Consider the following 24,944-nt stretch of genomic DNA (forward strand, 5'->3'; position numbering starts at 1 on the left):
TGCTCTCTGGCCCTTGATTCTTCCAACTGACTTCTAATCTTCTCTTTACTCAAGTTGCACTGGGTTTTTCTCAGTTGCTTAAATACACAGTGTTCTCACAGAACCTGGTGTTTCTCCTTTATAATCCTCATCACAGTTGTATTATTTATCCCCTGGTTTCCACAGGGGCAGAAGCCATGTCTTTTTCACCTATTAATTCCTTAGCACAATGCCTGATGCATTCTATATGCTCATATAACTTTTTTTATTATTCTCTTGTTTGCAATCAAAAGCACTTATAACAATTTAATCAAAAATGAAATGTATTGGCTCATGTAACTGAACTGTCCAAGATTCAAGTAAAGTTTCAGTGATGTGGCCAGAATACGGTCTTCCCTCTCCTTGCCCTGTTTCTTGTTTCCACTTTCAGGCAGGCTTTCCCTTCACACTCTCAGGACAGCTGCCACTATTAGCAGGACTACACATTTTAAGTCTTTTGGAAGATGAGATAGGGCGTGGGAGGAAAGTATCCCTCTTCCCTACCATTGACCAGAAGTCCTGAGTTTCCTCCTAACTGAAAAGTCAAGGACATATACCCATTCCTAAACCAGTATCCCGGTCAGGGGATAGGATTATGCTGATGGTTTATGCATCCTAGGGATGTGCAGCCATGGGTTGCTGCACAGTTGGGAAGGGTTCCTGAAGTCGAGTCAGGATGCTTCTGGTGAAGTGCAGGGGGATAGATGCTGGAGAGCCTAAAAATTAAAAAAAGGAAGTCTATTATGGTGTTCAGTAATAACACCAGATGATGGGAGGACAGGAGCAGTAAAATTTAAGGCAGCTCTCTCACAAGGTTATTTGTGGGCGAGCAGGAGGTTATTACCATAGATTTTGTTATGTGCAATAACGTCATTGCTTCAAAGTCACAACTGTCTAATAGCATTTTAGAGTTTGGGAATAAAGTGTTACTTGTCTGGCAGGATTTGAAGCCTGAGGAAATAAAATTTCCTGAGCTAAGTGGCTATCTTTCCCTCATTTTAAGGCTCTAAATGGTGATCCTGTTAGCAGGGGTGAGAGTAGGCTCTGAAGGAAGATGATAGAGTTCATGTAGCGGACTTGAGTTTAAGGACCATGAGAAACTTGGTTAGCTCTCTCTTCAACAGGTGCATGTGAGAGTTTATAACTCAGACCAGTAGCCTTGGAATACATGAGAGCATGTGGATATTAGAAGAGGCAGCATTGGTTGCAATTAAGAGCTCTTATTCTCTGTGATAGCCTGCTTTTTCCCTCTTGGACATAAACCCAAAATCAGTCTGTTTTATTCATTTATCAAACAGTAGGGATTAGCTACCATAAGGCACATGCTATGCTAAATGCTGGACCTGTGGTATTGAAGCAGACATCCTCTTCTCATGGAACCAGACTGCCTGAGTTTGAATCCCTGCTCCACCACTTACTACCTGGATAACATTGGGCAGTTTACCTAACTTCTCTGGGCCTCAGTTTGCACGTCTATAAAATGAAAGACTAATAGAACTAGTAGGGCTGTGAGTATTGCATGAGTTAATAGTAGTAACCAGCTTAGACTGGCTCCTGACATATTTTAAGTGCTATATATGCATTTGATAGTATTGTTACTATTATTATAGTCATCACTTCAGTTGTAAATGTAGAGAAGCTTGCCAGGGGGAGAATATATAGAATAATAAGACTGAGCATTAAATACCTTGGGCCCTAGGTAATGTGAGTCTCCAAGTGTTTAAGTAGATGCTGTTTGCTCATTCATGTGCTAAATGGCTAAATGTAAATGCTGATCCCTGTGCTAGCTTTTCTTTACTCACAGCACTTGTCCAGTATGGAATGATCAGTGGTATTTTCATATCAATTCATTTTAAAGGGAAACATACCTGAGAATATCTAGTTTCTTGTATTTATTTTCTGTTGTCATTTTAATAAATTCCCTTCACTTTCCTTTTCTGTATACATCCATTGTGCTTTTATCTGTTTTATTTTTTTCCAGCCTTCCAACATATTCTTTACAATGGACGACGTGGTCAAGGTTGGAGACTTTGGATTAGTGACAGCAATGGACCAGGATGAGGAAGAGCCGATGGTTCTGACCCCAATGCCAGCGTATGCCCGGCACACGGGACAAGTGGGGACCAAACTGTATATGAGCCCAGAACAGGTGAGTGTTTTTGTTTTTCTTCTTAATTAAAAACATATTTTTAGTTAGTATGACAGCAAGCTAGATATGTCCCATGAATCTCCATCTATGTTCTACTTAAAATACCCAATAAAATGAAATCTGAAAAGTTTGAAAACTGGTAGTAGAGTTCCACACGCAGTACAGCTAGGGGACAGTTTCTACAACTTGCATTGGGGATGGATTAAAAACAAACACAATGCGTAAAACATGCTCACCCTTTAAACCATAACCTAACAGCAACCAGAAATTTATAGAGACTTTGAACCCCTCCCATACTTAACTCCAGTTCACCTTGTGTAAATGGTGTAGGAACTGTTTTCAAATAAATTAGAGCCAGAGGTACTGTACTGAGCTGTCCTCTATAGTAATTCACAGGCAACTGCCAGAATGTACTGTGGCAGGAGATAAAGGCTGGAATATCTTGTCCGTGGATGCTGAGTCTCCCACAGAACAGGACAGGACAGAGCCTGGAAGAGTGGTGGGAGCAGACTGTCCTGAGGGGCTTCAGAATAGCATGCCCAGTCACCACCAGGATAATGATATTCACAAGCTTATTTATGCTTAAGTCAGCCATTCTCAAATTTTGTGGTCTCAGTGTTGTGGGTGGGAAACAGGGATTTCAAGAAAAGCATTTTAAGGACCCATGCAGGGGAGATTGTGGTGTGGCAGGATGGTTTTTTATTCTGATGCAAAATCAAAAGAGTTCCCCTCCTGGCTTCCCCATGTCCCACCTGCCTCCATCCTACCATGGTAAAAGTCCCACCATGTCTTCAGCAGGACCAGAACAAAAGCCAGTGCCCAGAGTTTCTGCTTCATAGTCCTTTGGAGCCCAAGCAGTCTGCAGCAGGCCCCAGGTGGCCACTAGAAACACATAGTTGTGTGCTCTCTGAGGGAAGAGATGCAAACAAATGGGGTGAATGTGGGTCACAGAGAGAGAGAGAGCGCAAGCGAGAGCGAGAACAGGATTGTGCGCTTTGTTCTCTTGGGATTTTAACCAGGAACTTTTTCAACTTTCTAAGATTTCCAGGCTTCTGATGGGTCCAGTGATCCCTTTCCCAGGTTAGATTGACAGGCGTCTAGGAACAAGCATCTCCCCCTGCACCTTTTTGACTTCATTGCATATGTGCTTACCTCCCCTTGTTCCCCCTCCATATACAATCCAGTACCGGAGGAGAGAAGGGAGGGATGTTAATCTCCTTGGAAGGACAATGCTATAGTTCCTTGGGGTGTGAAGCTGTAGCTTCCTATTGAAGCAAACAGGCTCATGCTTCCCAGTTGACCATGCTTACCAATGTCTGACTTCGCTTGTTCTCTTCCTATTAATAACTAGCTAATGATGGTAGCATCAGTACCTGTTTATACATGTAAATATGATTGAAAACCCGAGTTTTTCTTAATGCCGTATTTTATTTATCAGTATTTGCCGTATTCGAGATTAAAACTGAAAAATGTATAAAATTTATTAATTTAAGAATATTAAACCTATCTTATCCCAAAAATATTTTTATGATATTTCCCAAAACAAAAAAGCATTGTTGAGAAGAGTGGCATTTGTTTACATTTTAACAGATCTCTTTAATATCTGACTTAAAAGAGCTAGATTCTCCTATCTGCCTTGCATTCAGTTTGTTGCAATATGTTATTTTGTGTGAAGTGAAGGAAGAAAATCTGACCTCATACAGATATGTAGTTGGAAAGGGAGGGATGTTTTAATAGCATTTTCAGGGAATTGTGGTTATTCCTGTTAGATAGTACATCAGAATTCAAAGTGATAGTTTCTTAAAAGTCATTTGCCCTATGGAATCTAAAACTATATTATTGAACTTTTTTACTGTCAATTTAATATCCTTCGTTCATTTTGCACTTTTTAAGAAATCCTCAGCTGAGGATTTAGAGAGGAAGTGAAAGGGAGGGAGGGAGGGGGAGAGAGAGAGAGAGAGAGAGAGAGAGAGAGAGAGAGAGAGAGAGAGAAGCATTGATGTGAGAGAAACATTGATCAGTTTCCTCCCACACATGCCCTGACTGGGGATCAAACTCACAACTGAGGTATGTGCCCTGACTGGGAATTGAACCCATGACCCTTCGGTGCACGGGATGATGCTCCAACCAAGTGAAACACACTAGTCAGGGCTCATTTTGCCCTTTGAATGGATCTTTTACCCATGCAGGGAAGCTAGATGAAAAATATTTATTTATAGTTGGTATCTGAACATCCTAATATATAAAGAGCCAGGTTCCGTCACTACCGAACAGACGACCAAACAGGAGGCTGCCTGGGGCCATCAGGCCGGTGGGGGTGAGGGGGGCAGTGAGGGATGACCAAATGACTGGGCCCTGGGATCTCTGGGCCCCAGCCAGGGTGCGGCGGAATACTGGGTGTGCTGCGATTGAAGGTGTGGCCGGCCTTCAAACCCGGGGCCCAGAACTCCCTGTCCCCTCCTGGGCGGGCACGTGGTAGGAGGCGGGAGGAGGGAGGCGGGCGTCAGCCTGGGTTCCACACGCCAAGAAACTTTCTCAGACTTGCTTGGTGCTGGGACTGGATGCATCCGAGCTCACAGCAAACTCTGCGGAGGTTCCTGGTGGCCGAGGGTGCAGAGCTGGAGTGTGGGTTTGTGGGTGTGTGCATGAGTGTGGACCTGAGCGACAGACACATACTCACACGCCCGCACCCACACAGGGCCCTCGGCCTTGCCACCCACGCCTCCCTGGACTTCACCCTCCAGCCTGGATCCTTCTGGTCCCGCACCCAGCGGCCTGTCCCTGCCTAACGTTTCTCAGTAACACAGCGTGCGGGATTCGTGAGTTAGGACTGGGAGTGACGGCTTGGTCTCCCTACCATCCGCTTTCCCCGCCCTCCCAGGGAAGGGGACAGGGAAGGGCACCGGGGGCTTTTACCGCTCAGGTCTGGCCAAGCTGCCCCACCCGCCCCACGGCCCGCCCAGGGCTGGCCCCGCCCCATGTGCCCTGCCCCAGCTCTGGAGCGCAGGGGGCGTCTGGGCGCGCCCCTTCCCCGGCTGGGAGGGTCCCCGCTACGCTTCCACCTCCTTGGGAAACTTTGCTTTTCCAGCTCTGTCCCTGCGGGAGAGCTGTAGGGACACCGGATCCCTTTCCTTCCTTCAAAAGTGCCCTGAAAAGCACGCAGACAGCTATGCCGGGAAGGGGTCGCTCAAGTTCAGCAAGAGTTTGCGATTTGCCTAAGGCGCGTTGAACAGTTTTCTCTTACCCCATTTGTGGGAGTGTAATCTGATTTAAAACCAATGGACTAAACAAACAGAAGCACTTTCTAGAAAGTCAATGTGGAAATGTGGATCAAAATTCAAGTGAATTAGCTTTGGGCCAGGAGTTCCATGTCTGTGAATGTGTCCTAAGTAAACAGTCAAATAAGCAATTATGTTTACTGTAGTTGTTGATGCCAGGGGAACCCGGAAACAACCTGCCCCACAATAAAGGGTTAGTGAAGTAAACCACAGTAATGTCAATCAGTCAGGGATAACACTGCAGCCATTAAAAATTATGTCTGTGCATCCATTTCGTTGACATGAAAAGAAGGCCATAGCCAAATATTAAGTGTAGGGCAAGGGAAGAATGCATGTATATTTATATGTATGTATATTTTATATGTCAGGGAAATAATAGTTTTAAAAACAGTGATTCTTCCTGAGCTCTGCAATTGTGAGTGTTAGCAAATTGTGTTTCAGGTGTGACAGGAGTTCTTTGGTGTCTCATACACACAGACATCCTTGCTGCACCTGCCTCTCTCTGCTGTGGCCACGGCCCAATCAGACATTCCCTTTTATAGGGCTGGTTTCCTTTTCTCCTTTGCCCAAACCACACCTTTCCAACAAAAGAATATTAACCAAGCAATCCTAACAACAAGTTTTGATGCCGACTGCAACTTATGCCCTTTTACGCAAATGTTGTTGCTTTCAAGCCTACCAGGTTGTATTTCAAAACTTTTATTTTTCTGCAACTTGACCATTTTTTATTCGCTTAAAATATTCTGGAGTATTTTAAATACATATTGAAAAGTGGAGAATAATATAACAAATACTTATCTATACTAATATGCTAATTAGCCCAGACATCTTCCGGACATCCTTCCGGAAAAAGCCATGGTGGCGGGGGCCAAGGCAGAGGCGGTTAGGGGTGAGCAGACTGGCAGGGGAGAGTAGTTAGGAGCGACCAGGCCAGCAGGGGAGGGCAGTGAGGGGCGACCAGGTCAGCAGGGGAGGGAAGTTAGAGGCGACCAGGCTGACAGGGGAGTACAGTTAGGGGTGACCAGGCAGGCAGATAGGTGAGCGGGTAGGAGCCAGCAGTCATGGATTATAAGAGGAATGTCTGACTGCCAGTCCAACTGCCAGTTTAGGCCTGATCCCAGCAGTTGGACATCCCTTGAGGTGTCCCAGAATGGAGAGGGTGCAGGCTGGGTTGAGGGACCCCCCCGCCTGCCTGCCCCATGCATGGATTTCGTGCACCGGGCCACTAGTTTATTAATAAATGAATTAATATAAGATATACTTCTTTTATTGGGATACCCTCTTCCCCACTGGGTGCTGAGGGTGGGGTTCTTATGATATCTCAAGAAAAAGACTTCTGAGACTCACCCGGGAGGATGAGTACTTTTTGTTTGTGTGGAATTACTAGTATTTTTCTGTGTTTCTAAAGTCCCATTTCCCTTAATCCAATTTAAAAGAACTGTACCTGGGGTTTCAGTAGAGCTAGAAGCAAAGCCAGTGTCCAGAGTTTCTGTTCCATGTTGCAGCCAGGTCCGCTTCAGCATCGGGCTAGTCCATTAGTCCACTGAGCGTGTATGTGTGGGAGTGGAAGTGGGGGGGGGCAGTCACATGGCCATGGCCTTGTAGACGAATTCAGGGGAGCAGGAGTTGGGCTCAGAATTCAGGGGAGAGAGCCCCACAAACCAGGAGTTAAGCACAACATACCAATAGCGCAAGAGAGCAAACTCCTTTCGAGGATTAAATATCCCAAATCTCATGCCCTTGCAGTGGCCATGCCCATTTTGGCCAATGACCTGTTCCCAGGTGTGACTGACAGACAGATGTCTTCTTGTGGGCATCCCAGCTTTACTGGGCATGCCTATAATGGCTGGCCTCCTCCTTTACTCCTTTCCTATTTATCTCTACGTATAAAACCCTAATATACAAATAGACCGAACAGGGAACAACAGAACAACCAAACAACCGCTATGACGTGTGCTGACTACCAGGGGGCACGCATGGAACATGGCGGGCATTGGCAGCAGGCAGCCGAGTGCGGAACATGGCGGGCATTGGCCGTGGCGGGATGGTGGAGCACGTGAGCGGGGGCTCCAGACCAAGGTGTGGAACTGGCCGCTGTTGTTGGGCAAGCCTTTGGTGGTTACTGAAAATTCTTTGCTCCAGCGTACCGTGGTCCTGCTGGGTGCTTGCACCTGCTGCCGGAGCCGGCCCCACTCACAACCGTTGCTAGTGCTGCAGCTACCGCTCTCGCCTGCTGCTGGGGCCCAGCACCAGGCCCAATTGCTCGGTGCTGTCAGTGGGTGCAAGTGGAGGCTGCTGGTCCCGGTCACCCCTCAGGGCTTTTCACCTCCCCCTGCTCCTGGGGGGCAATCAGGGCCAGCAGCCATCTCTTGCACCTGCTGCTGGCAACAGCCCCACTTGCACCCACTTCTGACACCGGCCCCACTTGCACCCACTGCCGGCACCCGGCCCCAGTCCTGATTGTTTTCCCTACCCATCTCCTCCCCCCAGGCACATTACCTTTATCTTCTTCACTCCTAAGCTCCAAGGGCCCTTTCTTTGCTTCTGTAACTTGTTTCCTGGGCCCATTTCTTCTATCTCTGTGACTTTTTAAATAAACTTACTCTTATAATTTAAAAAATACATGATACATATGGCAGAGATTGTAATTCATAAGAGGTTTATTATGCATAGTTGATTATTCGCAAGCAAAAGTATCCAAATGGCTTGAGTAGAAGAAATCTATTGGCCTGAGTAATTGAATCACCATATCATTTAGTCAGGTGATGTGGCCAGACCCTGGCAACAGGAGAAATGAAAATTGTATGAAATATCAAATTACTGGAAATACACCTTCATTTCCGTGTGAATAAAGACAGGAAGGAAGAACCATAAAGTATCAACAGTCACTGCTTCTGTATAGGAGCTTTGAAAGATATTTTGGAGTTTTCTGATTTTTCTACATAGGTATGTATCAGAATTGACATTAAAATATTTGTAATAGCATTTTAAAAAATTCATCATTATTCAAGAGGCTAGAAATATATCTTCACACTTTAAGTATTATGAAAACAAAATAGGAATGACTAAATAAAAGGCATTCTACCTGGATTCAGGCAAGTATGAAGGGCTCACTAGATGGAGTCTCCATCCCCCAACCCTGTGTGAAATAAATGACTATCCCTCCACTCGCTGTCAGGGTCTATCACATTATACTGTTCTATATATATATTATTGATTTCAGAGAGGAAGGGAGAGGGAGAGAGAGACGAAAGCATCAGTGATGAGAGAGAATCACTGATCAGCTGCCTCCTGCACGCCCCACACTGGGGATCGAGCCTGTAACCCAGGCACGTGTCCTTGACCAGAATTGAACCCAGGACCCTTAAGTAGATGCTCTATCCACTGAGCCAAACCAGCTAGGGCCACTGTTTATTCTTTTCATAGAATTCTCAACTGTCAAAGTAAGTGTTTTTCTTCCCCTCTAAAATAATAATCTATCAGAGAAGGGACCTAACTTATCTCTTCTTTTTCTTTATCCCCAACACCTAAAATAGCCTAGAATTCCACATAAATGTTTGGTGGATGAGTGAATGTGAATGTCAGTGAAAAAAACACCACATAGGTAGTCATGTCCATCCCCCTTTGACACTGCTGGACTGACTGTATGTATTTTGGCTGTGGCTGGTTGTGTGTGTGTGTGTGTGTGTGTGATGTGTGTATACATATGTGTAAGTGTGTGTTTGTTGGAAGTAACGTTGCCATCTGAGAAAGGAAGAAAGTGATACCATATTTGTTATTATAGAAGGTACTAGAAAATCAAGGGTAGCTGTAGACATTTTGTCATGGCAGTGTATGGTAGTTAAAATCAGGGAGTTGAAAATGGACGTCTTAATTCTCTTAATAAACCTCTTATTATTCTTCAGAATTCTTTTTGTTGTTGTTGTTAATCCTCATCCCAGGATATTTTTTCTATTGATTTCTATAGAGAGTGGAAAGGTGGAAGGGAGAGTGAGAGAAACACCAATGTGAGAGGGACACATCAATTGGTTGCCACTGTCTGCACCCCAACTGGAATCGGGGATCGAACATGAAACCCAGGTGCGTGCCTTTGACCATAAATCAAACCCACAACCCTTCAGTGCTCGGGCCAATGCTCTAACCACTGAACCACAGCAGCCAGGGCTATTCTTCAGTATTTTTAACTATAGAAGCTGTCACTTTATAAAATACTAGAGACTCGGTGCATGAAATTCATGCACGGGTACGGTCCCTAGGCCTGTACAACGATTGAAGTGTGAGCGTCTGGCACGGAAGGGCAGGTCCCAGCTGACCTCTGGGCCCTGGGCAGCATCTGGGCATCCATGCCCCTGCGCGCCCCCCTCTGCCTGAGTCACGGTGCCCAAGTCTCCACGCGGAGATGTGGTGAGCACGTCTGGACGCTGCAGGCCAGGGTGCAGCGTGGACCTCTGGGCCACCTAGCGGCACCGCATGGAAGCCGGGCGGGCAGCGTGCTCTCTCCCAGCTGGCCTCATAGACCGGCTCCTGTGCAAACCCACAGGGAACCTGACCGGCGGCTGCGGCTCAGCTCATTCAGAAGAGGCTGTGCAGGTTCAGGGCGGGCTCCTCATGGGCGCCCGGCACCTGAGCGCATGGGCTTCCCTGGTGCATGAGCCCTAGCATCCCGGGGGAGGGTAGCAGGGGGAGTGAGAGCGAGCTTGGCAGACACCCCACATTCTCACCACACCTCCATCCCCGTCACTCCCAGGTAGCAGGCAAGAGGGCACAGCACATCGCTGACTGTCGCCCCCCTGGTGGTCAGCGCACATCATAGCGAGTGGTCGAACTCCTGGTCTCTCAGTCAAATGACCACGTGAGGGGACAGTTTGCATATTAGGCTTTTATTATATAGGATTGCTTTGAAAAGTCTCTCAAAATACTTTGTATGCATTGTCTTACCCAAGCCTCTGAGGCTGTACATTGTTTTAAAATATTTTTTTATCAAAGTTCTTAATTTTCTTATTTTTCTAGGTTTTTTCTGATGAGCAGAGACCACAGTTACTTTGTTCTTGTTGTAATTAGCAGGAAATGCAGGTCATGTTGTAGTATTATACAATGTTAAACAATTAGTTAAACTCTGAAAGAATGTCTTTTATTCTGCTCCCCTTCAGAACTGCACTTAATTTCTTAATTTTTAGATGTTCTGTAAAGGTCACTTTGTGTGTAATCATGAGCTGTATTTGTTTTTTAAATGTATTTAATGCGTTTTCCCCTTCATATATTTTTTTAAAAATATGTTTTTTATTGACTTCAGAGAGAGAACAGGAGAGGGAGAGAGAGGTAGAAGAAAGAATCGTCAATTGGCTGCCTCCTCTGCACACCCCCCTCCTGGGGATTGAGCCCACCATCCAGCTTTGTGCCCTGACTGGGAATTGAATGGTGACCTCCTGACTCAGGGACCAATGCTCAGTCACTGAGCTACACTAGGCTTTCCCTCATTACATGTTAATCTATCCTCTGTGTAGGGAATACAGGAAGGTATAAAGAAAAACTAAAAATTACTAATGAACATTCTGAAACATTAGTCATTTCCTTTTTTGTAATACACAAGATGTATGTGTGTACATATCTATACTAATAAAAGGGTAATATGCTAATTAGACCAGGAGACCTTCCAGATGTCCTTCCAGACAAAGCCATGGTGGCAGGGCCAAGGCAGAGGTGGTTAGGGGAGAGCAGGCCTGCAGGGGATGGGGGGCAGCTGGGGGTGAGCAGCAGGCTGGTGGGGGGGTGGGGCAGTTGGCAATCAGGTCAGCAGGGGGACGGCAGTTGGGGGTCACCAGGCCAGCAGGGCGGAGCAGTTTGGGGCGATCAGGCCGGCAGGGGGTGGACAGTTTGGGGTGATCAGACCAGAAGAGGGGACAGTTGGGGACGATCAGCAGGCAGAGTGGTTAGGGGCAATCAGGCAGGCAGGCAGGTGAGTGGTTAGGGGCCAGCTGTCCTGGATTGCGAGAGGGATGTCCGACTGCCAGTTTAGGCCCGATCCCCGCCCCCATGCAGGAATTTCATGCACTGGGCCACTAGTGTCTTATAACATTTTTATCTAATTTTAGAAAACAAAATTGGGATTCTCATCTGCAAATATTTGAATATAATATTAAAATGTGAGCATTTCCCACATTATTGAGTGTTCTTGGAAAACCTTTTGGCCACATGGTATTCTCTATGTTAAGCAATTTATTCAACATTTGTTTTGAACATTTTAGTTACTTGTAAATTTTGCTGTTGGGAATATCACTCAGATAAGAACCCTTGTGCACGGACCTCTCTTAGATAACTGTCCTTGTGTACAGATCTCTGTCTACATTTCCATCTTTCCTAGGGTTGATGGAATTATGGCCATCAAGTGGGAGTAAACACTTATTGCCAGTTGCTTTTCATGAAGGTCTGTTAGTTTATATTCTCCAAATACTGTATGAGGATGTCTTTTTCTCTGTACTCTGTAAGCTCTGTTGTTGAACCCCAGGGATAAGAGGTGAGGGGTGAGCGGAAGGTGATGCAGGTGGTGTGGACTTGGAGACTTCCCATCTGACGCTCTGTGTTCTGTAAGCACAGAGGCAGGTGGCCTGTGAGAGTGCCCAGGGAGACAGGCAGCAAGTGCTGTTGAGAGAGGAGTCTGTGAGGGTTTATCATCCAGGCTGCTCCCTGTGACTCCCCATAAGGAAATGCTGATGTGGGTCCCAGAGTGACACCTTCTTTAGTTTGCCAAATGTCAAGTTAGGGGCCCAAAGTAAATTTCACAAATAAAAGAGTTCAACTCAGTCCCGCAAGGTCACCTTAATTTGAATGAGGCTTAGTTTAAGAGTGCTTCAGTTGTAATTCATGACTTCATTTTAACAAATAAGTATTTATTGAGGGCCTTCTCTGTACTTAACCCAGTTCTGGGTGGTGGGAATACAAAAGAGGCAGGTCCCTTCCCTGCAGGACTTCATCTCTAGTTGTGAATAGGAAATATGCACATGAAACATACAACTAGGAATGCAGACTGGCCCATAATTAAGTGCCCTAATGAAGGCTAACCAGAGTTGATTAGTGGTTTGGAGTAATGAAGATTTTCTCATAAAAATGGGTGAGGACTAAGATGGTTAGGAATAAGAGATCTGCTTTAGATAGTGTTCACTTTGAAAAACCTCACCTCAGGGTAGTGGAGTAGCTTTTACTGCTCCCACAAACCTTTCCAGCATTGAAAGGCTCCAGGGTCCTGCCAGGCCTGTTTTACTGATGCATATCTTGAGTTGTCCTGGCTTCCCTTCTGTGATGCTGACTACGTTAATTACTCTGCTGTAGTGAGTTGAAGAAAAGAGGCTTGTGAGATTATTAACTCTTTGCTAACATTTTTGTACCTACAAGTACATTTAAACCAAGAAGTGACCAAATCAACTTGGGGATTCACCAATGTCATATTATCGATTGTATTATCTCTGTTAATATTTTTCTAACATTTCTTGTTTATGTGGGATTTTTCAGATTCATGGAAACAACTACTCTCATAAAGTGGACATCTTTTCTTTAGGCCTCATTCTGTTTGAGTTGTTGTACCCCTTCGGCACTCAGATGGAGAGAGTCAGGGTAAGTTCTCCCGCTTCAAAAATGGTGGAAAAATAAAATACTCTTAAATTTACAAAAGAATTTAAACGGGGAATAAGTTACCCTTTTTTGGGGGGGGGGGGGTGGGGAGTAAATTATTCTTAATACCAGCAGATTGATTAACTACAAGTGAAGTAGGTAATGTGAACTATAAGGGAGGATTTGTAGAGTTTGCTTCCATTTAAAGCTCAATCTTAAAAAATTATTTAGTTGAATTTTTAGTTCCTTGTTGTTACTAAAATTGATCCTAACTTAACAGTATCTAGTACTGAGTGACTGTAAGTGCAGAGTGAGGGGAACCATGGGGTGGGAGTGGTGGGAGGCAGTGGCGGCGGCAGTGGGTGGTCACGGGATTGCCACTTAACTCATACACTTAAAAGCTGGCAAACTAAGCATACTCACTTGTGTTTTTTTCCCTTTCAAACCACGGCCATGGCTTTTAAGGAAGACAGTACTGAAAGTGTTTACAAGTACCTCTGTCCCGGTCTTCCCCATCCTTCATTAAATGGTCACCCTCAGCTTTTGTAGCTGCTGTCCCTGGTGTTAACTTAAACTTAAGCTGTTTCCAAAACTTAAGCTGTTATCACCATTTCTTCATCAGTTTTAGACCTTACTTATTGATTCCTGGCCATGGTAGAAGAGGATGTAAGGTCTCGCAGATAGCCAAAGGACTCATATCTTCTAACTATTAGGACCTGCCAGAATGAGTCAATTTCAGAACATCCTAAAAGCCTCCAGAAAGGGATATTAAACAGGCCCAACCTATGTAAAGGATCAGGAATCATATGGCGTCAGGACCCCACTAAGAATGTAAAAATACAGTTTACAAAATGGAAGATGTTTGTGAATCATATATCTGATAAGGTTCTAGTCTCCAGAATATATAAAAAACTATTACAATTCGACAACAAAAAGACAATTCAATTTAAAAATGAGCAAAGGACTTAGACATTTCTCCAAAGAAGGTTTACAAATGTCCAATAAGCACATTATTACGTATTAGGGTCATACAAATCAAAGCCACAATGAAATACTAATTCATTCCATATTGGATGGATATAATAATAATAAAAAATATAACAAGTGTTGGCAAGGATGTGAATAAATTAGAGCCTTCATACATTGCTGATGTGGAAAACAGTTTGATAGTTACTCAAATAGTTAAACATAGAGTTACATATGACTCAGCAGTTTCACTCCTAGGTATACACCCAAGAGAAATGAAAACAATTCAACCAAAAAATATGTACAAAGATGTTCATAGTAGCATTTTTATAATAGCCAGAAAGTAGAAACAACCCAGCCAGCTAATGAATGGCAAAACAAAATGTGAAATGTGGTATGCCCATACAATGGAATATTATTCAGCCAAAAAAGGAATAAAGTACTAATCTATGCTACAACACAAATGAACCTTGAAAACATTGTGCTAACTGAAAGAAGCCAGACACAAAAGACCAATATTGTACGAATTTTATGACATTTATATGAAATATACAGAATAGACAAATCTATAAAGACAGAGTAGATTAATAGTTCCCAGGGGTTGGGGGTAGAAGGAGTAGAGAGTGACTGGTTAATGGGTATGGGGTTTCTTTTGGAGGGATGGAAAGGAAATGTTCTGGAATTAGGGGTGATGGTTGTACATGTGAATAGAATAAAAAGCACTGAGATATATACTTTTACATGGTTTAAAAGGTGAGTTTTATTTCAGTTTAAAAATGTAAATAAAAAACATGTAACTGTAAAAACATTTTGGTTAAATGAAGTCAGTATTTCTCTTGGCCATGCAAATATTATTCTGGCTAGATCATATATACTCTTTTTCTTTCTGATGCAGTTCTTTTTTCCAGAATTGCCTTTTCTCAATTACTTAGTTTCCTATGAACCTTGGTTGCAATTTTTAACAAATGTTCAAAATCTGTCAAATATCAAACAGTATTTTCTCTACTTCAATAGAGCTTATTTATTTAACTATCTATCACTCGGGAAAGTGGGTGAGTAGGCAGGAAGGCAGATAGATAGATAGATAGATAGATAGATAGATAGATAGATAGATATAGATGATAGATAGATTGATTTTTTTTTTCTGTAGTCTTCTCCTCAAAGCCTTTGTCCTTCACTCTGTTCTGATTGCCCCTAAGACCTTCTATAAGTCTTCAGCCAAGGACATACTTTTCTACCCTCCTGGCCTGGCCCCCCTTGTTTCCTGGATTCCAGGTTTCTCCCTTCTTCTTGCATTACTCTCTTATTTTGCTAGAGCACATTCTGCAATAAATGCCTCAGAAGGAATATATGAGAGATACATTTTTAGAGTCCTCAAGTATGTGAAAATGTATTTTTTTCATCTTCACACATAATTGATAAATTGGCCAAGTTCCAATTCTAGATTGGAAATAATTTCCCTCAGAACCTTGAGGGCATTGATTGGCTCATGTAGCTTCACAGTGCCGCTGTCCAGAAGCTGATACCTGAATTGTTTATATGGGATGTTTGACCTGTTTTATTTTTCTTTCTGGAAGCTTTTAGGGCTTTACCTTTATCAGTGCTGTTATGAAATTTAGTCGTCATTGACCTTTTTTCCCCCCTCACTTACTGTGCTTGATACTTGATAGGTCCTTTCAGTTAAGATATAAATCCTTCAGTTCTAATAAATTTCTTAAAAAATAAGTTCTCCAATTTTTCTGTTTCCTTTTCCTGAAATGCCTGACTTAATCTTAAATACGTATTATTTTTTTCTACTATTTTCATCTTTCTGTTTTTTAATATTGTTCTTTGTAGGAGTTCCTTAACTTGCCCGGCTGGTGTGTTTCAGTGGTTGAGCGTCGACATGGGAACCAGAAGGTCACTGGTTTGATTCCCAGTCAGAGAATCAGTGTTAGGAATTCTTTTTCATCATTGATGTTTCTATTTCTGTCTCTCCCTTACTCTCTGAAATCAGTAAAAATACATTTTTTTAAAATATATATTTTATTGATTTTTTACAGAGAGGAAGGGAGAGGGATAGAGAGTTAGAAACATTGATGAGAGAGAAACATCGATCAGCCGCCTCCTGCACACCTCCTACTGGGGATGTGCCCACAACCAAGGTACATGCCCTTGACCGGAATCGAACCTGGGACCCTTTAGTCCGCAGGCCAACACTCTCTCCACTGAGCCAAACCAGTTAGGGCAAAATACATTTTTTTTAAAAAGAATTCCTTAACTTGTTATTTCAACTTTTCTATTTTTTTATTTTGACCATCCAGTTTTTATTGTTCAAGATTGTTCCTTTTTAATAGCACTTTACTCTTTTTACCTGGATTTTGTATCTTATCATACACCTCAGTTGTGTGTGTATGTATGTGTTTTAAGTTTTCTTCACCCTGTATTGTCTCTTTCTTCTGGGTTTTTAATTTTTTTTTTAATTAATAGAGAGCCACAGGAAGTTGCAAAGATAATACAGAGAGATTTAATGTGCTCCTCACCCAATTTCTCCTAATGGTTACATCTCACATACGTTGTAGCACAATATCAAAACCAGGAATTTCACCTGGGTACAATGTGTGTGTGTAGCTCCATGTTATTTTACCTCAGGTGTAGATTGTGTAACTGCCACTGCAATGTAGACACAGAACTGTTCCATCACAGAAACTCCCTCCTGCTCCCCTCATAGTCACGCTTCCCTCCTTGCTAAAATCACTAACTCTGGTTTTTAATGATTTTTTAAAATCATGTTGATAATCCTCACCTGTTCATTCATATTTAAGAATAGGGCTCTCAAGTGGAGACTGGAAGGACTTCACTGTAAGGGCTACAATTCGGTTCTTATCTTTGATGTAGTAGAGAACTCCCCAATTCAATGTCTGTAGGCTTTCTAGAACCATTTTCTCGGGAGAAGTGTCTCTTGTTCTCCTGAGGAGAAAGTGTGGGTGATGGGGATGTGTGCAGCTCTGCACCTCATCCTGCTGTTCTGTGCCCACCACAACGCATGCCTCCTTTCTGCTGAGTACTCCAAGTCTGGACTTTCTTGGTTCAGTTTCTCCAGAAAATAAGCCTCATATGTTTACATGCGGATGTGTCACTCTGTGTACATGCTTCCAGGTCATCCCCTCCCTGTTGATTGGCGTTATCCCTGTAGGCAGCCTGGCTTACCTTCCTCTCTTCTGCTGAGGTAGTTGCTATGCTTCCATCCACTTTCTATCTTCCAGACATTTGACTTTTCTCCCAGTGCACTCATCCTTATGGACTTAGTATACATTTTACATTCTGTTAACGCTTGTTTTAGTGCAAATGTTTACTGAACATGTGGTAGGAAATATGCCGTGTTGAGCCAGAATCTCTCCGGAGTTCTTTAAGTGCATGTGAAACAGACCATTTTATGATTTGAACAAAGTCCTTTTTAAATAAATTTTATTGAAGCACAATTTACACACAGTAAAGTATAACCACTTTAAGTGTACAGTTTGATGAGTTTTGATGAATTTATATTCCCGTGTAACCACTACTACAGTCAAAACATGGTCCATTTCTATTACCCCAGAAGGTTTCCTTTGCTCTTTCCCAATCAGTCCCTACCACCATCCCAGGCAGCTGCTCATCTACTTCCTGTTTTTTCTAAAACTTCATATAAATGGAATCTTTCAAAACATACTCTTTTTTTAAAAAAAAAAAATATTTTATTGATTTTTTACAGAGAGGAAGGGAGAGGGATAGAGAGTTAGAAACATCGATGAGAGAGAAACATCGACCAGCTGCCTCCTGCACATCTCCTACTGGGGATGTGCCCGCAACCCAGGTACATGCCCTTGACCGGAATCGAACCTGGGACCTTTCAGTCCGCAGGCCAACGCTCTATCCACTGAGCCAAACCGGTTTTGGCAAAACATACTCTTTTGTGTCTCCCTTTTTTGACTCACCAACAAGTTTTTGAGACTCGTTCATATTACTCAGTGTATCAGTAGTTCATTCATTTTTATTAGTGAAATTCCGTTGTATGTATACCATAGTTCATGTATCCATTTACCTATTGAGAACATTTATGAATAAAGATACTGTGAATATTTGTGAACAAGTCTTTTGTAGACATGTTTTCATCTGTCGTGGGTACTGACCTAGGTAGGACTGATAAGCTGTGTGGGGAGTGGTTTACATTCATAAGCAAGTGCCATTTTACATTCCCACACAGGTGTAGGAGAGTTCTGGTTCTTTAACATCCTTGTCAACACATATGTTTCAGTTCTGGAATTAGATAGTGGTCTTTTTTCAATTCTAAGTTTTAAATAAAAAACTTTGTTTTAAAATATTATATAATTAAAAGTTGATTCAGTGAGTTCAGACTCCAGCGTTTACCTGCACTCAGTTTGGTGTGATCCACCTGTTAGCACATGGAACCCTCTTCTGTGGGCCTGCAGCACAGGCTCATCTGGTTAAGTTTCTGTTTTTTTTAGTGGGAAGTAACAAATGACAACCTAGTTCCACTTTTTTTTTTTTTTTTAAGTACACTCCAGCTTCTTTCTTTCTCTTTTTTTAATTTTAATTTTTTTATTTTTATTGAATTTATTGCGGTGACATTGTTTAATAAAATTTTACAGGTTTCACATGTACAATTCTACAATACATCATCTGTATATTGTATTGTGTGTTCACCCCAATTTATGTCTTCTTGCACCACCATTTATCCCCCCTTTACCCTCTCCTACCTCCACGCACCCCTTTTTCAGCTTATTTCTTAAGAAATATAAAGATTTATTTGCTTTATTTCATTTCTAAAAACTGGTTTTGTCTAAAGGGGACATATGTAATACTTTCAACAATAAAATATTATTTAAAAAAATAAAAACAAAACAAATTTTTAAAAAACAACAAAAAACTGGTTTTGTCCTCATTACACAAGTACCAGGTTAATGGGGGGAAAAGGAGGACCTATGTAATACTTTCATCAATAAAGGTGTTTTAAAAAAAAAGAAGATGTTAAGATGAAAAAGCAAAAAATAAAGTATGAGGTACTGTGCAGGTACTGATTTTAACCTCATTTAATTCTCACAGTTGTATAGGGCGGACCATATTGTCTTTGTTTTGTAAACGAGGAAACTGGAACATGAAGAGTAATAATTTATCTGAAAACTTCCCAGAGAATTTTTAAAAGCTTAGTTTTATACTCAGTACTTAGCATTATTGTTTGGTTTCCATCACTCAAAAAAATAAAAAGGAAAAGAATATGCTTTTTTTAAAAACCACGTGCAGAGATGTTAGGAGCTGATAAGAAAGGTTACCCACTGAAGGACACTGGATTCCTGAGAGCTGCGTTACTTTGGTACTCGTCAGCCTGTGCTCAGCCACAGGCCAGGTGTTGGCTCCATTTGCATAGTTCAAGTATAATTACACCTGAGTGATTCTCTGGTTTTGGTGATTTGATGCTGTGTGCACGTGGTCCCAGGAAATAGCGATGTGTAGGTTACGATCAGAAAAAGCTACTGACGAGTTCTCCACCTGTTAACATTCACCCTCTCTCCTTGGTGATGCCTCTAAAGCAGTGGTTCTCAACCTTGGAACCACTGCTCTAAAATATCAAAAATACTTCATGTTTAAATAGATCTGTGTATCAAAATAGATTTAAAGATAAGTAACACCTTTTCTCTTACTTTTCTTTCTTTTTAGGTCTTAACTGATGTAAGAAATCTCAGATTTCCACCACTGTTTACTCAGAAATATCCTCGTGAGGTTTGTATAATTCTCATCTTTTATTTTCTTTAGAATCATATTTAGAACTTAAAGTGTCCAGGAGGAGAGAGCAGTGGGGATCAGCCCGGCAGGGGAGAGCAATTAGGAGGATCAGGCCAGGAGGGGAGAGCAGGTAGGGGCATCAGGCAGGCAGGTGAGTGGTTAGGAGCCAGTGGTTCCGGATTGTGAGAGGGATCCCGGATTGGAGAGGGTGCAGGCTGGGCTGAGGGACTCGCCCCTCCCCTGTGCACAAAATTTCATGCACCAGGCCTCTAGTCCTATCTAATAATAGAGAAACATGGTAATTAGCCGTACCTCCGCTACGCTTCCCATTGGCTAATCAGGGCGATATGCAAATTAACTGCCAACCAAGATGGCGGCCGGCAGCCAAGCAGCTTGAAGCGAACAGGAGGCTTGCTTGCTCCAGTGACGGAGGAAGCCAATGTTCCCCACCTGCCTTGCTGGCCTCTGAGCTGCTCTCTAAGAAACATTGTTACAAATATAGAAGCTAAACAAACTCCAGAAACCTGCTTTCAGCCGTCAGAGCTGGAGCGAGCAGGACTGAAACAATGTTTCAATTATAGAACCCAAACAAACCCAGATCCCAGCTTTCAGCAGCCGAGGTCTCAAGCTGGAGCCGGCTCTCAGCTCCAATGACAGCCATAGAAGGTAAATAAACTCCAGAATAAAAAAAAAAAAGAAAAAAAGGAGAGGTTGGGAACTTCAGTCACCCGCCAGCCTGAAAACGGCCCTCAGCCCCTCACCCAGACTGGCCAGGCACCCCAGTAGGGACCCCCACCCTGAAGGGGGTGTGACCAGCTGCAAACAGCCATCATCCCCTCATCCAGGCTGGCCAGGCACCCAAGAATGGCCCCCATCCTGATCCGGGACACCCTTCAGGGCAAACCAGCCGGCCCTCACCCGTGCACCAGGCCTCTATCCTATATAGTAAAAGAGTAATATGCCTCCCAGCACCAGGATCAGCGGAGCAGCGAGGCCTCACTGCCCATGTGTCAAGCGGAGCCGCGAGGCCTCCCAGCACTGGGATCAGATGAGCCGTGAGGCCTCCTGGCCCCTGGAACAGCGTGACAGGGGGCAGCGCCCAAACCGCCTGATCGCCCTGCGGTTCTGTGTGTGACAGGGGGCGGGGCCACAGCCTCCCTATCCGCCCTGCTCTGTTCCTGACAGGGGAAGGCGCCCCAACCCCCTGATCGGCCCTTCTCTGTGCCTGATAGGGGGGAGCTCCCCAGACCCCTGATCGGCCCTGCTCTGTGTGTGACATGGTGCAGCGCCCCAACCCCCCCAAGGGCCCTGCTCTGTGTGTGAAGGGGTGGAGCCGCAACCTCCTCATCAGCCCTGCCCTGAGTGTGATAGGGGAAGGCGCCCCAACCCCCTGATCAGCTCTTCTCTGTGCCTGATATGGGGGAGCTCCCCAACCCCCTGATTGGCCCTGCTCTGTGTGTGACAGGGGTCGGTGCCCCAACTCCGCCATGGGCCCTGCTCTGTGTATGATGGGGTAGAGCCGCAACCTCCCCATCGGCCCTGCCCTGAGTGTGACAGCAGTGGCGCCCCAACCCCCTGATCGGCCCTGCTCTGTGGGTGACAGGGGGCTGCCCCCCAACCCCCTGATCCGCCCTGCTCTGTGTGTGACAGGGGTCGGTGCCCCAACTCCCCTATCAGCCCTACTCTGTGCGTGACAGGGGGGAGCTCCCCAACCCCCTGATCGGCCATGCTCTGTGCATGACAGTGTACGGAGCCCCAACCCCCCTAATGGGCCCTGCTCTGTGCTTGACAGGGGGCAGTGCCCCAACCCCCTGATCGGCCATGCTCTATGCGTGACGGGGGGTGGCGCCGCAACCTCCCCATTGACCCTGTCTTGAGTGTGACAGGGGGCGGTGCCCCAACCCCCCAATCAGTCTATCCTGAGCGTGACTGAGGGTGGCATTGCAACTTCCCGATCCGCCCTGCTCTGTGCATGATGGGTCGGCGCCCCAACTCCCCAATTGGCCCTGCTCTGAGCCTGACCAGGGGCTGCACCTAGGGATTGGGCCTGCCCTCTGCCACCCGGGAGCAGGCCTAAGCCAGCAGGTCGTTATCTCCCGAGGGGTCCCAGACTGTGAGAGGGCACAGGCCGGGCTGGGGGACCCTCCCACCCCCCCGAGTGCACAAATTTTTGTGCACCGGGCCTCTAGTGTGTGTGTGTGTATATATATATATATATATATATATATATATAAGCCTAATATGCAAAGTGTCCCCTCAGGAGTTCGACTGACCGGGAGTTCAATCGCTTACTATGACGTGCGCTAACCACCAGGGGGCGGCGCGGAATGAAGGAAGGCCCAGGCTAATAGCTGGCAGCCGCTAGGGACCCTACCTGTGCACGAATTTTGTGCACTGGGCCTTTAGTTTTTGTAATAAAGTTTTGGTATCCAGCCATGCCCATTTGTTTGCAATCTGTCTGTGGCTGCTTTTGTATTGCAGTGGCAGAGCTGAGATGTTGTAGCAGAAGCTGGCTTGCAAACTTAATATGTTTACAGAAAAATTTTGCTGACTCTTGAACTAGGGGACTGTTTAGTGTTCTAAATCTGACCCATTTATCACAAAACAATTTTTATATTTCAGTATATGATGGTTCAAGAGATGCTCTCTCCATCCCCCATGGAGCGGCCTGAAGCTGCACACATCATTGAAAACACTGTATTTGAGGACTTGGAGTTTCCAGGAAAAACTGTGCTCAGGCAGAGGTCCCGCTCCGTGAGTTCATCAGGAACAAAACCGTCAAGACACTCCAGCGACTCCCGTAGCCCTTTGCCAAACAGTTCGCCTTAGGTTGTGCCTGTGCCCTAACAGATGACACAGAATAGTCTCTGCTTAGGAATGTGACCTTCCAAAATTGTAGACTTGAGAACTTTGTTCTTTGCTCAGTTTTATTTTGAACTACTTTTTCTAAGTCAAATTTAAACTGAATTTTGGGGCACAACCTAATTTGAGCCAACTCTTGATTTTTGCTGTCCTTGAGGAGAGAACCATCACTAAATCACGTGTGGTCCTTTTTCTTGGTGGGTCTCTTGAAACTGGCTGGCCACGCTCTGTAGCCCTCACCTGTTGCCTGGCGAGGTCAAGCAATCCCTAAAATTAATAGAGAGATATTTTTATAGCACAGAATCATGAAAATCCCTACATACGGTACCTATATTGTTCTAGAAATACGCTTTCTAGAGATACTGCTGATTTTTAAACTGATTTCCAAAAAGCTGACTCCGTTTTTGTCTCAGTGGGTAAATCAGGAATCTGCACTATTTGGGAGGACAAGTAGCACAAACTGCACAATGGTTTACGTCCATAGCTAGTTCTGTAGTGGCCTCGGTAGCATCATAGCTGTTTCTCAGATGGTCCAGGGAGGGTGTAAGAGCTTGTGCTTTACCTCCAAAAAAGGGAATGAAGCTTTTATGTAAATTGGTCAAAAGTTCTGGTTTGGGGATGAAAAAAGGCCGTAGTAAGAAATGAATCACATTTTACAGTTAACTTCTTTACTTATGGACTTCAAACCGAATAAAATCTTAAGTGTCTTATATGTAATTCTATAGGCAGGCCGTTTTCCAAAACTGATTATAGGTAACAGTTTAATCATCTAACTTGTTTTTATTTTCACTGTAAATATGTTTATTTTTTATTTATAAAAATTCTGAACTCAATCCGTTTGGGTTGGTGGTATATAGAACACACTTAAGTGTGTTAACTATTGTGACTTCTTTCAAGTCTAAATGATTTAATAAAACTTTTATTAATTACTTATGGTCGACTCTGATTTGGGGGAATTAGCCCCAAGTGGTAGTTTTTCAGATTTATAAAATATGATTCTGCATCTAAGAAGGGTCATAAGCCTACCCTCAAACTCACTCCTAACCTGTTCCAAACCCATGTCTTCTCTGTTCTTTTCCAAAGATTTGACCAGGGCCATGTCCTTTTCAGAACCCAAGGGCTGAGTCCAGAGATGTGTGCTCGGCCCCACTCGGCTGGACTGAGAACTGAAGAGGACCCTGCCCTGGAGGGAGACCTCAAGGCCAGGGCGTGGCCTTGCTGGCTTTGCTGATGCCACTGTGTGTCTGATGTGTGCCACATGAAGGTCCGTGGCATGCTGGGTGATTAGTACAACTTAGCCAGACAACCTTTAGGTCAAGGTGCATGCTTACTTTCATTTCTCAGACAGGTAATGTCGGTCTCACAAAGTTATGAGCGGTTTTCAAGCTGGAAATCATGTCACAGACCTTCATTCCTCAGTGCAGCCTGACCATCGTCTTTGTCCCCAGGCTCCATGTGGCTGCCGGCCAGCCATCCCACCTCTCTTCTCTTGGTCAGCCCGCTTCCATTCCTGCTCTCCTACCTTCTTTCCTCTTCACCCCCTCCAGTTACCGCTGCAGACCCTGCGACCCTCACAGGTACCCTGAGGGCTGACCTTGGCAGGTGTTAGGATAGCTGTTCTACCTGTGGGGAGGCCCAGGTCTAGAAAGGTTCTGGGTTTGCCCCAGATCGCAAAGCCAGCAAAATCAGAAGTGGGACCAAACCCCTGGTATTCTCTCAGTCAGAGTTTTGCCTACTCCCTGTCCCAAGCTGTCTAAGGATTTGCAAAATTTTTGCACAGTATAGTCAGTCCTGCCTTCATTTTCATTCTGCCTGTGCCTTCACTGGCCTCGGGAGGAAAGCAGGCACAGGAAGTTCAGGACTGGACCAGCAGAACCTAGCGAGTCTTTGATGGCAGACAGAACAGTGTTTTCACCCAGAGCCCTTCTGCTGACTCCAGACCTACTCTCCTCTCAAGTCATTGCTTTTCTGGCATCTTTCTGAGCCCTTCCCTTCACACTTGCCTCTCCTTCGAGCACTTTGTGCTTAATAACACTTACCATGGTCAAGGCCACAGTAATTGATGTAAGTCGGCTTCTTAAATAGCTGAGGTCCCAGGGGTAGGGGCATACCTTGTGATGCCAGCAATGCCTAGCATAAATCCCGGTCCTGGATTACATACTTGTGGAATTGAATTTGGAGAACATAACTCTGACATAGCTCAGGAAATAGCCAAATGAGGAATGTGCCAGTCACTGCAATAAATATTTGGCAAAGGTATAACCCTCCTGGACTCTGCCCCGCCGAGAAGTAGCTGCCACTAGGTG

At 44.4% G+C, this 24,944-nt stretch overlaps 1 protein-coding gene across 3 annotated transcripts in view; it reads left to right on the forward strand.

The window, feature by feature from the left end:
- EIF2AK3 (eukaryotic translation initiation factor 2 alpha kinase 3) overlaps positions 1–23,567 on the forward strand; it is a 105,230-nt gene extending 81,663 nt beyond the window's left edge. For all 3 annotated transcript variants that reach the window (XM_070405843.1, XM_070405845.1, XM_070405844.1), the window contains 4 exons: positions 2,000–2,167; positions 12,952–13,053; positions 19,711–19,773; positions 22,399–23,567. In XM_070405843.1, the coding sequence (XP_070261944.1) occupies positions 2,000–2,167; positions 12,952–13,053; positions 19,711–19,773; positions 22,399–22,605 (540 nt within the window). In that variant the 3' untranslated portion in view covers positions 22,606–23,567. The remainder of the gene's footprint in view (positions 1–1,999; positions 2,168–12,951; positions 13,054–19,710; positions 19,774–22,398) is intronic.
- The last annotated feature ends 1,377 nt before the right edge of the window (positions 23,568–24,944 follow it).

Source organism: Myotis yumanensis, unplaced genomic scaffold (genome assembly GCF_028538775.1).
Source record: "Myotis yumanensis isolate MYYU_CA2020_CCGP unplaced genomic scaffold, mMyoYum1.0.hap1 SCAF_2, whole genome shotgun sequence".
In the NCBI taxonomy this organism is placed as follows: domain Eukaryota; kingdom Metazoa; phylum Chordata; class Mammalia; order Chiroptera; family Vespertilionidae; genus Myotis; species Myotis yumanensis.